The 13,213-nt window shown below is 44.4% G+C and overlaps 1 protein-coding gene across 5 annotated transcripts in view; it reads left to right on the top strand.

The window, feature by feature from the left end:
- LOC109900605 (AT-rich interactive domain-containing protein 1B) overlaps positions 1-13,213 on the top strand; it is a 92,250-nt gene that overhangs the window by 2,258 nt on the left and 76,779 nt on the right. For 3 of the 5 annotated variants that reach the window (XM_031836987.1, XM_031836989.1, XM_031836990.1), the window contains exons 2-3: positions 4,281-4,484; positions 9,087-9,236. In XM_031836987.1, coding sequence (XP_031692847.1) covers positions 4,281-4,484; positions 9,087-9,236 — 354 coding nt within the window. The remainder of the gene's footprint in view (positions 1-4,280; positions 4,485-9,086; positions 9,237-13,213) is intronic. The other 2 variants (XM_031836991.1, XM_031836988.1) reach the window with 1 other exon arrangement.

Below are 13,213 nucleotides of genomic sequence, written 5' to 3'. Positions count from 1 at the left end.
TCTTACTAGCTAACACTAACATTTGTTTGTTGATATCCAGCTAGCTAGATATCATACACTCCAATTGTTATCTGCTATTGCTAGCTAGCTATAGCATAGCCTGCTAATGTTAGCCATGTCACACCAATTTGAAGGCCTTGCGTTGGCCAAGTAGCTAGATGTGTTCCTCAGCACGTATTATGATCATTATTTCAATTGATTTAAACAGGGAAATTCCATTGAGACCAAGGCCTCTTTTACAAGGAAGCTCAGCACACGAGCATACAAATTCACAATATGTACAAGCAATTGAAGAAAATGGACATATGAAACAAACACATTACTCACTAATAAAAGTCATCAACCAGCCTTTTGAACTTCCCTAGTTGTGCCAAAACATCAAACTTTAGCGTTCTGGACATCAATCCACAAAAAAAAACTGCCCACAGATCTACCTAACTCGGTACCTAACTCAGTGGAAACTGAGAGTTAGGCATCCTTGTAATCAGGTCTGGTGACTTGTGTGCATGTCTGTCATTTAGCAATGAAGTAAGGTATGGCAGACATTTGCACAAGGGCTTTATAAACAAACAGATCTAGAATATTTGAGAGGGCCAGCCTACTTTCTGATACAGAATGCAGTGACGTGTAGTGGGCTATGATAAAATGCGTCCAGTGGTAGCTGCATTCATATAGACGATATCGCCATAGTCTAAAGCCAGAATGAATGTCAACTGGATGATTGTGTTTCTGCTATTTAACTAAATGCTGCATGCCCTGTTCCTACAAAGAAGCCTGTTAGATATTAAGGCACTTACATTACGTATAACACAGTACATCATATAACATTATTACACCACTGCATATCTAAAATACTACATGTATAATACAACTATATTACAATGTACTTGTGTGTAGATTGCATGTGCAAGCGCATGTTTGCGTATGCATACATCAAATACATTTGTAAGCTTTTTGGGAAATAACATGTACATACTTTTAGCTGCATTAAGTACCAATTTCAGTTCAAGGGCTTTCTACAAAGCAAAAGGGCAGATTGTAGTTGAGAGAGAGCCTTGTCAACAGAAATCCCAACAGAATACACAACCGTATCATATGCATACAATGGGAAGTTACAATTTCTTAGACAAACCAATATTGCTAGATGCCAAAGAACAGGCTGGTGCTAGTAGTGGTCCATGTTCCAGTGAAATGTGTTGCAATCAATTGTTTGACTGGGCGGTTAGTGGGCTGTTATGCATACTCTTCTGAAATGAGTTCATGAAACATCCACCGTGTAGGCCGACCGAAACTATTGTACAGAGGGCCTGGCAAGGGCTGGTGTTCATCTTGCACTTCCAAGAGCACTTTGGAAGCATGAACATTTGAGCTAAATTTGACCACGACCTCCCAATTGACCTAATCTTGCATCTGATTGGTTCTTACCACCTGCCTATCAAGGACTGTGGGGGGGGCTCAGGATTGTGTTCTGTTTCCATTGTGTAGTGGTATCTCTGACACTCGTGGCTTGACCTTTTTTATCTAGTGACTTGATCCTGATTTTTGACATGGAGGCCATTATGTGGTCTCCCCTTCATTATGTGGTCTGCCTTCACACATGCAAATTAGCCATGTGCCCGATCCCACAATCAGCCAGCTAAATATCTCAGCTGGAAAACACACTCTCTCAGGCCTGCACTGTGACAACCTACCAAGAAGTGCCTGGTTTGAAAGCATTGACATCTTTTGTCAATGTGAACATGTTGTGGACGGAACCCTCCATTAAACAGGCTTTCTGTCTGAAAATGTTTAACAGCCACTCTAGTCTCTACTGTAGCTTAATTTCCCCACGGCTAAGCCCCCCACAGTGTTTAAAGATGTGCAAACTGCTGCACTACACAAAATATGGACTTTTCAGATGGAAGTTATTCTTGTATTCACTAGCTAATTCCTGCTGTCTCCAGCATGCTCTGAGATCCTGTTACTGACAAGGCTATAATAAACATTTCTGCTTTGAAAGTCTATCATCTTCACTGAGGTATTGTAATTGAGTCTTAAATTAGTCTTTTTAAAAGAGGACATGTCCTTTTTTCCCCGCAACTCTCTCTCATTCTGGCTTTGAGCACATGGACTTTGGTGCATCAGAAACACTATGAAGGGAGTCATGCTGGCTTTGGTCTCTGACATTCTTGCCGTCAAAGCTCTAGTTTTATTACATTTTGACAAGTGGATATGTTTGCGTTGTAGATGCAGTGTGTGGATATAGCCAGATGATGTGGTAAATGCGGTGGTTTGCCTGTGATGTCCACAGGCAAACCATTCAAGTTTGGACGTCAGTGAGTCTGGACGTCCACTTCATTGTGGGTTGGAGAGGGTTCGTCCTGTGCTCTTTGGTTACCCGTAGTGTAGGGTTACAGACAAACCTGAGATTGTGTTTTAGGAACTCATCCCAGGCATATTTCTGACAGACTTGTAAGAATTGTGCTGGCCTAAAGTAGAGGGGTTTCTCTTCATAGTTTCTCCTCCCTCTCCAGAGGCAGGTTTGATGTCTCCTCCCCACCCTCGTGGTGTGAATTGAACACATGGCACTCTGACTCAGTATTTAATCTGTCCTGAATGTCACTCTATTTCATATACAGTGCTCTACTTTTGACCAGGACCCATATGTTTCTGGTCAAAAGTAGTGCACTATAAAGGGAATAGGGTGCCATTTAGGATGCAATCCTTTTATTTTGCTGATTTGTAGGTAGGATTTCCCCATCTGAATGGCCTCATTCACATTGACAGCAAGCCCTCGTTTGGTAGATTAGCAGACAGAAGTGTTTACCTGGGAGAAATGTAGTGATTTTTTTTGCTCACTGGACTCCTAATACAGGGAAAATACGAAAACAAGCTTGACCTATTTGTGTTTTTAAAAAATCACATTCTTTGCTCTGCAGCTATTTTCTCCAGTCTTTCATTTGTGGGGTGAGACTTTCTCAAAATAATGGACCTACAACACCATGTGTGGTGTTTACGAACGGATTGAAACCAGTTACAGGTCATAAAATGGAGTAAGAACAACACAAAATTGACTGTTTACTGCTGGTACCTGAAAAGCGCATTCTTGTGTAGACGAAGTGTTGTGTATGTATTTAGTTCAGAAAGTGTAGTGTTTAGGATTTAAGTAGCCTTTTCTCTATCTGATGATCTAGTCTGTCTTTTTTGTAGTGAGGTTTTATTTTAAGACTGTTAGTCATTTGAGTTTACCAAATGGATTCTGGCAAGTGTAAAATAAAAATATTGCTTTGTTTCTGTCTTTGAAAAAAGTTGATTAATTCAAATTAGGCGTACTGCCAGGTGTACAATACTTCTACAAAGGATTGTTGGTACAACATCCTCCAACTTGCTTTCATTGCTCATAATCCCATCTGAGCTACAGCGAAAACATTTGAATCATTTTTATTCTGGATAACCTACCCTTAACTGTCATTTAGTGAGTCTGTGTTAAAATCGCAGGGTGCCCAGGCATGACTGCTGACACCCAGACTGTTCGTTTAAAGTGGCCCCTTGGGCTTTCTCGATTGCTCACATTTTCTTTAAGTGCTTCTTCAATTGGCCTGAATTTAGCAGTGACATGAGAAGATTAGTTTGAATTGCTCTCACTCTTTTTTGGCACAGCCTGCCGAGCCTCTCGAGAATAACCTGACTCCTAAAGCACTTGACGGCACATTATCCTGGATATCTTTGCCTACCCCTGGACCTGACTATGAACCCCAGGCTATTTAATAGGACTCCGATGGAGTGATGGAGAAATCTGATGTATTGAAACATTTAAAAACTACTTTTGCCATTTGCAAGGCATGGTGAATAGGCCTACTTCAATCCTGGCCAGCTGTCATATACTGGAAGTTGAGTAGTGATGGTCAGAATTGGACCATGTTGCTATCGTTTTCTTACTAATTTTGTTCTAGTCTAGGCTAGACTCTAGATATATTTTTATACCTTTTTATTTAACTAGGCAAGTCAGTTAAGAATAAATTTTACAATTATTTACAATGATGGCCTAGGAACAGTGGGTTAACTGGTCTAGGAACAGTGGGTTAACTGCCTTGTTCAGAGGCAGAACGACAGACCTTGTCAGCTCGTGGATTTGATCTTGCAACCTTTCGGTTACGAGTCCAATGCTCTAACCACTAGGCTACCTGCCGCGAATGAGAAGGAAGGGACCTTTGACCTTGCAAGCTGTTGGTTGTATTATACAATGTCTAAAGCATAGTAAGCCCAATCTTATGCTAACTTCTCCCATCTCTCTCTGTTAGGTGCCACCAATAGACACCATGGCGATGAAGCGCGCTCAGCTGTACGGCATGGGCAACAACCCTTACTCCCAGCAACAGCAGGGCGGGGGCGGCTCCTACCCTGGCCAACCATATGGATCACCTTCTCCTCACCGCTACCCAATGGGAATGCCTGGGAGGGGTCAGATGGGCATGAGTGGAATGCAGTATCCTCAACAGCAGCAGGTATGTTCTCCATTTAGGCTAGTCAACCACTGCCTAAATGTCTGCCATTGCAATGTAGGCTATATATATATATATATATATATATATATATATATATATATGGAATAGGTTGTCACACAACCCCTGTGTGGGTGGCAGGGCTCTGACTGAGTGTAGGGATCTGTTGACATGCAGCATGGCTGGCAAAGCAGTGTGGGCTGGGCTGAGTCAGTCTATTCTGGTTAGAGTCAGACTGCACTGCTGCTATATTTAGCCCCCGGACAGAATGTTGGACTTGGCTCTTAACGCTCCTCCAGAGACGGCCTAGCAGTGGCCCTCACATGGGACCAGGCTGGTATGATGGTCCTAAATAAGGACTAAAGTCTGCCTCACCAGTAGTATTTGTGTACTGTTCTCGCTCTCTCTTAATTATTTATATATATATATATATATATATTACACACACACACACACACACACTGTTTGTTTTGCTGATTGAAGTAAATTCCCTGGGCTTTGCTGCTGTTCTGTTTCACAGTTGGCCCTCTTTCATTCCAGCCATTATCCTTCCAGTGACAGGTGCTGAAAAAAAGTATGGAAACCCTTGTTGATATGAATAGACAACAGCTTTCTATGCCCTCCACTTTGGCATGGGCCATGCACGACACACACACACTAGGAATGGTTCTGCAGTTGTAATCTTGTCATATACCAATGTCATATTGTTACTGCCTTTGTGGCACTGGATACGTATCTGCTAAATCACCTACATGTAAATATTCACAACACCAGCAGAAATTGCGTTGCCCAAAGAAAACGTCATCTCGACGATGGCAGAAAACCACTATCACATCATTACATCATTAGAAATCAGCAGCATTTTCCAGTTTGCCCCTAGGGCTCCGTGTTAGTGTCAGCTCTGCTTGCTTTTCCGTCTCGGAGAGAGACGGAGCATATAATGACTTTTATCAGCGCCGGGCCCCAGATGGCCCCTTCTCCATTACCTCATGGATCCCACCTGAAATTGGATGCTTCAACTATTCAGATACCACCGGGGCCCCGCGTTGCTATTTTATATTGATTGTGTTCCCGAGGGGGGTGGGGGGGTGGGGTGGGGGGGTGGGGTGGGGGGGGGCCGGCCAGCCAGCCAGCACGGAGAGAAGAGATGCAGCAGAGAAGACATGCCCGTATTCGAGATGTCATTCAGAGATCAACCTTAATATTTCATGATAATTAGGAATGGATTTTCCTCAGTCTACTATACAGGCTGGCTTCCCTTCTTGCTATGTCTTCCCTTGCATCCTGCTGTCTTTGGTCTGGTGTCAACTGTCCTAAATGGCACCCTATTCCCTCTATGGTGCACTACTATTAATCAGGGCTCTGTAAAGGGAATATGGTGCCATTTGGGATATTCCCCTAGTGTCATCAGTCCCTGATTCAAAACTGTATTATCTTATGCTTCACGGAGTCGTGGCTGAACGACGACACTATCAACATACAGCTGGCTGGTTATACACTGTACTGGCAGGATAGAACAGCGGCGTCTGGTAAGACTAGGGGTGGTGGGCTATGCATTTTTGTAAATAACAGCTGGTGCACAATATCTAAGGAAGTTTCGAGCTATTGCTTGCCTGAGGTAGGGTATCTCATGATAAGCTGTAGACCACGCTATCTACCTAGAGAGTTTTCATCTGTATTTTTCGTAGCTGTTTAGAGGCTGGCACTAAGACCACATTGAATGAGCTGTATTCTGCCATAAGCAAAAAACAAACAAACCGCTCAACCAGAGGCGGCACTCCTAGTAGCCGGGGATTTTAATGCAGGGAAACTTAAATCCGTTTCACCAAATTTCTATCAGCATGCTAAATGTGCGAGGGGGGGGGGGGGCCTCTGGAACACCTTTACTACACAAACGGACGCATACAAAGCTCTCCCTCCATTTGGCAAGTCTGACCATAATTCTATCCTCCTGTTTACATGCAAAAATGAAAGCAGGAAGCACCAGTGACTAGGATCAATAAAAAAAGTGGTCAGATGAAGCAGATGCTAAACTACAGGACTGTTTTGCTAGCACAGACTGGAACATGTTCCGGGATTCTTCCGATGGCATTGAGTACACCACATCAGTCATTAGCTTCATCAATAAGTGCATCGACGATGTCGTCCCCACAGTGACCGTACGTACATACTAGAGGTCGACCGATTAATTAGGGCCGATTTCAAGTTTTCATAACAATCGGAAATTGGTATTTTTGGGCGCCAATTTTTTATTATTTATTTATTTAACTAGGCAAGTCCGTTAAGAACACATTCTTATTTTCAATGACGGCCTAGGAACGGTGGGTTAACTGCCTTGTTCAGGGACAGAACGACAGATTTTCACCTTGTCTGCTCGGGGGATCCAATCTTGCATCCTTACAGTTAACTAGTCCCACGCAATAACGACCTGCCTCTCTCTCGTTGCACTCCACAAGGAGACTGACTGCCTGTTACGCGAATGCAGTAAGCCAAGGTAAGTGCTAGCTTAATGCTAGCTATCATTAAACTTATCTTCTAAAAAACAATCAATCATAATCACTAGTTAACTACACATGGTTGATGATATTACTAGATTTTATCTAGCGTGTCCTGCGTTGCATATAATCTGACTGAGCATACAAGTGTCTAAGTATCTGACTGAGCGGTCGTAGGCAGAAGCAGGTGCGTAAACATTCATTCAAACAGCACTTTTGTGCGTTTTTCCAGCAGCTCTTCGTTGTGCGTCAAGCATTGCGCTGTTTATGACTTCAAGCCTATCAACTCCCGAGATGAGGCTCGTGTAACCAAAGTGAAATGGCTAGCTAGTTAGTGCGCGCTAATTGTCGTTGTGTTGCTGGTTCGAGCCCAGGGAGGAGCGAGGAGAGGGACGGAAGCTATACTGTTACACTGGCAATACTAAAGTGCCTATAATAACATCCAATAGTTAAAGGTTAATGAAATACAAATGGTATAGAGGGAAATAGTCCTATAATTCCTATAATAACTACAGCCTAAAACTTCTTATCTGGGAATATTGAAGACTCATGTTAAAACGAACCACCAGCTTTCATATGTTCTGAGCAAGGAACTTAAACGTTAGCTTTTTTACAGGACACTTTTACTTTCTTCTCCAACTGAACATATTTCATTATTTTATTTGAGGCTAAATTGATTTTATTGACGTATTATATTAAGTTAAAATAAGTGTTCATTCAGTATTGCTGTAATTTTCATTATTACAAATACATTTTAAAATTCGGCCGTATCAGCTTTTTTTTGGGGCCCTCAAATAATCGGCATCGACATTGAGAATTCATAATCGGTCGACCTCCAATCCAAAGCCTTTCCATTTGTGGGGTAGTGAAGGAGAGCACACTCTCACCACTGCTGCTGCTGGTGCGTCCTTCAGATGCTCTTGGCCTGGCCTGGAAATGGGCTCAGAGGAGAGGGGCTGGGAGGCAAGAAGAGAGAGGAGAGGCAGGGAGCTAGGGGAGGTTTAGTTAGACTCCCAGACATCAGTGTCTCAGTTCCAGAGTCATGAGCTCATGTGTGGAAAAACAGCCTTGACGCCCCTCAGGCTTAAGGAGCTGACGGCTTGTTGGGTGATGAGCATTGCACACAGCTATTGGATTGTAAAACTGCTCAGCGCTGCACTCCCATATGGGCCTCCATGTTTCTGTTTGTGTCCCAAATGGCACCCTATTCCCCATGTAGTGCCCTACTTTAGGTATGGGCTACCATTTTGAGCTGCAGACAGAAATAACCCAGCCATTTTCATAGAATGCTCTTTGGTTTCATAGATATCTGATGTTTCATAGAATGACCAGGCTAGTGTTCTTGTGCTTGGCTATTGAACCATTGAGGGGGAAGGACCCTTCACCAACAGGGGAATGCTGAACTCTGCCTCTGTTGCAGAAACCTTATGATTGATCGTGTTTACAGATTTCTCGATGGTGTGCTCTAGAATAGATATCAGTCTGTTCTATACACTGCTGGTTTTGTGTATTTTGTTCTAGACTTAGAAACACGGCTAGTAAGTGACTCCAGGTGAGGCAGAGAGAGGGATGAGCCAATAACAGCTGTTCCCCAAAACACCTTACGTAAGACTGTTACAAACAGCTTGAGATGAATGGAGGAGGAGGAGAGCAGCTGGGGCTGTGTCCCAAATGGCACACTATGGGCTCTGGTCAAAAATGGTGCACTATATAGGGAATAGGGTACCCTTTGGGCCACGGCGGCTGTGTGTATTATTGATGTCAACACAATGTTAATGTATTGAGGCTGGAGAGGTGAGAAACCCTCCAGGGTCCTGTTCATCACTTCTCACTGCCGTTAGTCAACCTCAGTACAGAGCATGGTAAACAACCTAGCAGGCAGTGTGACTGAGTGGAAATGACTTAGGCTATACAGCACCACATTGATTGGGAGTTGAATCAAATTCACTTCTGTATATGAATTGGGATCTTTTAATGGTATGCTGATGATGTCTTGGTGAACTAAAGGCCATTGGTCTATCCTTTACGTCTCGCAGAGGTGTGGGCATTGACTGAGCTTTTAAAGAGTATTGATCCTATCATATCTGATGTCTCCTTTATTGTCTCTCAGCAGATGGCAGCTCAGTATAGGCAGCAGCAGGGGGGCATGAGTGGGTACTGCCAGCCACAAGGCCAGCCCCCGTACTCCAGCCCTCCCCAGCAGCAGCCTGCAGCCCCCACACAGCCCCCCTACATGCAGGCACGTCCACTGCCACAGCAGGTAAGACTACAACCCCTACAATGCCATGCGTGTATTGACATTGACTAGCCAATTGACAGGACTTCAGTTAGACTTCTGACCTTTCTGAACCACGCACTCATCGGCTAGTTCATGTCCATGAGTGTAATCAAAGCAGTGTTTACCCCATAAGCGCGCGCACACACACACACACACACACACACACACACACGTTGATTTCATTGTGGAGAGACCGGTTTACTGGGATTATAGCCAGAACAGAGGCCACCCAGGTCCATCTTCATTTTAAAAACTTAATGAGCAATATATTAAAAACCAATTCTGTGCTGTAGTGTTCCCCAGAGATTAGAGTGGGCCGTTATCTGTTCCATCTGTACTCCCCGTCCTCTCTCTCTGCCTGCGTCCCAAATGGCACCCTATTCCCACTACCTTTGACAAGGACAGCCTCTCTGGCTGTTTGAGTCAGCCATTTTGGCTGCTCGTATTTGTAGGCATGAGGCAGCGAGTCAGCTGCAGTACTTTTTTTATTCAGCTAGCAGAGTTACCTGCAGGGGGGTCCTTGGATGAAGGGAAAACCCTGACCCTCTGTGTAATACCTGCGGTTCCTCTGGTGAAAGGAGTGGTTCTGAGAGAGAAGGAATACACAACACAAGAAGAGAGAGGTTAACAGTGGTGCTGCCTGGCTGGAACAATGACATATCGATATGTTTCAAACATATTGCCCACCATATGTCTGCTGCAGAGGGACAAGAGAGCCATGGGACATGATCAGTCATGGAAATAGTGCTGAAAACAACATTTCTGTTTATCCCCACACACTAACTGTATTAAAAAAAATATCTTAGATGATGAGACTGATAGGGGGGGGAAACATGTTCAAATTCTGCCCCTGCCACGTGTCCACTCACACTGTTTTTGACAGGGAGGATAGGGGAAATAAAGGGGTGAATTTAGACTGATACCCTTGTGCTTGCTACAGCTCCTGCTAGCACCAATGACCCAAGATGGCCACCACTGTGCTTGTTAGACCAGTGTTTCCTGTGAAACTGGGTATTGTAATGATGAAACACAGCTGCCAACAACACAGAGCGTGAACTCTGTCGGGGGCCACTGAACAAGACAAGGCGTCGCTTCTATGTTCACCCCCTTTAGGGATAAAAACAGTGTTCCACCTGACCCAAACCACAATCAGAGAGACTGAGAGCGTGGCAGTCTACTGATCTCCGTGTTGACCCTGCTACTCCGTGTCTCTCCTCTGTCCCAGCGCCCTTCGTAAGCTTTGTGTGTCTTCTTGGTGAGACAATGAGCCAGCATACACCACGGGAAACGTGTGTGTGTCGTCTTGGTGAGACAATGAGCCAGCATACACCACGGGAAACGTGTGTGTGTCGTCTTGGTGAGACAATGAGCCAGCATACACCACGGGAAACGTGTGTGTGTCGTCTTGGTGAGACAATGAGCCAGCATACACCACGGGAAACGTGTGTGTGTCGTCTTGGTGAGACAATGAGCCAGCATACACCACGGGAAACGTGTGTGTGTGTGTGTGTGTGTGTCGTCTTGGTGAGACAATGAGCCGGCGTACACCACGGGAAACGTGTGTGTGTGTGTGTGTTGTCTTGGCGAGACAATGAGCCGGCGTACACACACACGTTTCCCGTGGTGTGTGTGTCGTCTTGGTGAGACAATGAGCCAGCGTACACCATGGGAAACGTGTGTGTGTCGTCTTGGCGAGACAATGAGCCGGCGTACACCATGGGAAACGTGTGTGTGTGTGTGTCGTCTTGGTGAGACAATGAGCCAGCGTACACCATGGGAAACGTGTGTGTGTGTCGTCTTGGTGAGACAATGAGCCAGCGTACACCATGGGAAACGTGTGTGTGTGTGTGTGTGTGTGTGTGTGTGTGTCGTCTTGGTGAGACAATGAGCCGGCGTACACCACGGGAAACGTGTGTGTGTGTGTCGTCTTGGTGAGACAATGAGCCGGCGTACACCATGGGAAACGTGTGTGTGTGTGTCGTCTTGACGTGCAGCCTGGAGAAAGGAAAGACTATATCGAAGCTCCCCTCCTGGACATGGGTTTTTATTTATTCCCTGAGTCCCAAATGACACCCTATTCCCTATACAGAGCAGGGTCTAGTCTGAATTACTGCACTATGTAGGGCAGGGATCATCAACTAGATTCAGCCTCTGGACGATTTATAGTAATTTTTTCTTCAGTGGATGGTCGGGGGCCGGAACATAATTACAAAACATTTGTAGACTGCAGATTGACCTCAAGAAGTTCAAACCGATATAATATTTGAATAAAACATAATAATTTCAAACCTTGCTTACATTTTGAGTACGATCACATCAGGGCTTCCGTTAGGATCATCTGGCGCCGGACAACGTAACCGGGAAGAAATGAATTTACCCGCCATTTAAGAAATCCACCAGACCCCACCAGGCATTGGGTGCATAACCCATTAGGGCATCTACCCACGATGCTCAGAATGACAGACATCATATGTGGATTATGGTAATTCATCTTAACAGAACACACAACTCCTGTAATGAAGCAGCCAATAAAATGTAAATTTTCAAACATTTGCCAAAATGAAATTGGCAGGAAAATACCAATCAAAATACCCGCCATAGATACACAATCTGTTAGAATCTAAATATGCAATGACTAGGACGGGTTGTTACTATGACTAGGACGGGTTGTTACTATGACTAGGGCGGGTTGTTACTATGACGGGTTGTTACTATGACGGGTTGTTACTATGACGGGTTGTTACTATGACGGGTTGTTACTATGACGGGTTGTTACTATGACGGGTTGTTACTATGACTGGTTGTTACTATGACCGGTTGTTACTATGACTGGTTGTTACTATGACTGGTTGTTACTATGACTGGTTGTTACTATGACTGGTTGTTACGATGACTAGGACGGGTTGTTACTATGACTAGGACGGGTTGTTACTATGACTGGTTGTTACTATGACGGGTTGTTACTATGATGGTATGTTACTATGACGGGTTGTTACTATGACTAGGACGGGTTGTTACTATGACTAGGGTGGGTTGTTACTATGACTAGGGTGGGTTGTTACTATGACTAGGGCGGGTTGTTACTATGACGGGTATGCTACTATGACTAGGATGGGTATGTTACTATGACTAGGACTGGCTGTTACTATGACTAGGACGCGTTGTTACTATGACGGGTTGTTACTATGACGGGTTGTTACTATGACTGGTTGTTACTATGACTAGGACGGGTTGTTACTATGACGGGTTGTTACTATGACTAGGATGGGTTGTTACTATGACTAGGATGGGTTGTTACTATGACGGTATGTTACTATGACGGGTTGTTACTATGACTAGGACGGGTTGTTACTATGACGGGTTGTTACTATGTCTAGGACGGGTTGTTACTATGACTAGGACGGGTTGTTACTATGACTAGGACGGGTTGTTAGGATGACTGGAACTGGTTGTCACTATGACTAGGACGTGTTGTTACTATGACAAGGACGGGTTGTTACGATGACTAGGACGGGTTGTTACTATGACGGGTATGTTACTATGACTAGGGCGGGTTGTTACTATGACTAGGACGGGTTGTTACTATGACTAGGATGGGTTGTTACTATGACTAGGACGGGGTGTTTCTATGACTAGGATGGGTTGTTATTATGACGGGTTGTTACTATGACTAGGGCGGGTTGTTACTATGACTAGGACGGGTTGTTACTATGACGGGTTATTACGATGACTAGGACGGGTTGTTACGATGACTAGGACGGGTTGTTACGATGACTAGGACGGGTTGTTACGATGACTAGGACGGGTTGTTACTATGACTAGGACGGGTTGTTACTATGACTATGACGGGTTGTTACTATGACTATGACGGGTTGTTACTATGACTAGGACGGGTTGTTACTATGACTATGACGGGTTGTTACTATGACGGGTATGTTACTATGACGGGTATGTTACTA

Source organism: Oncorhynchus kisutch, linkage group LG12, assembly GCF_002021735.2.
Source record: "Oncorhynchus kisutch isolate 150728-3 linkage group LG12, Okis_V2, whole genome shotgun sequence".
Taxonomy (NCBI): Eukaryota; Metazoa; Chordata; class Actinopteri; order Salmoniformes; family Salmonidae; genus Oncorhynchus; species Oncorhynchus kisutch.
Note: the sequence above shows the minus strand (reverse complement) of the source record. Positions and strands in the feature narration are given on the sequence as shown.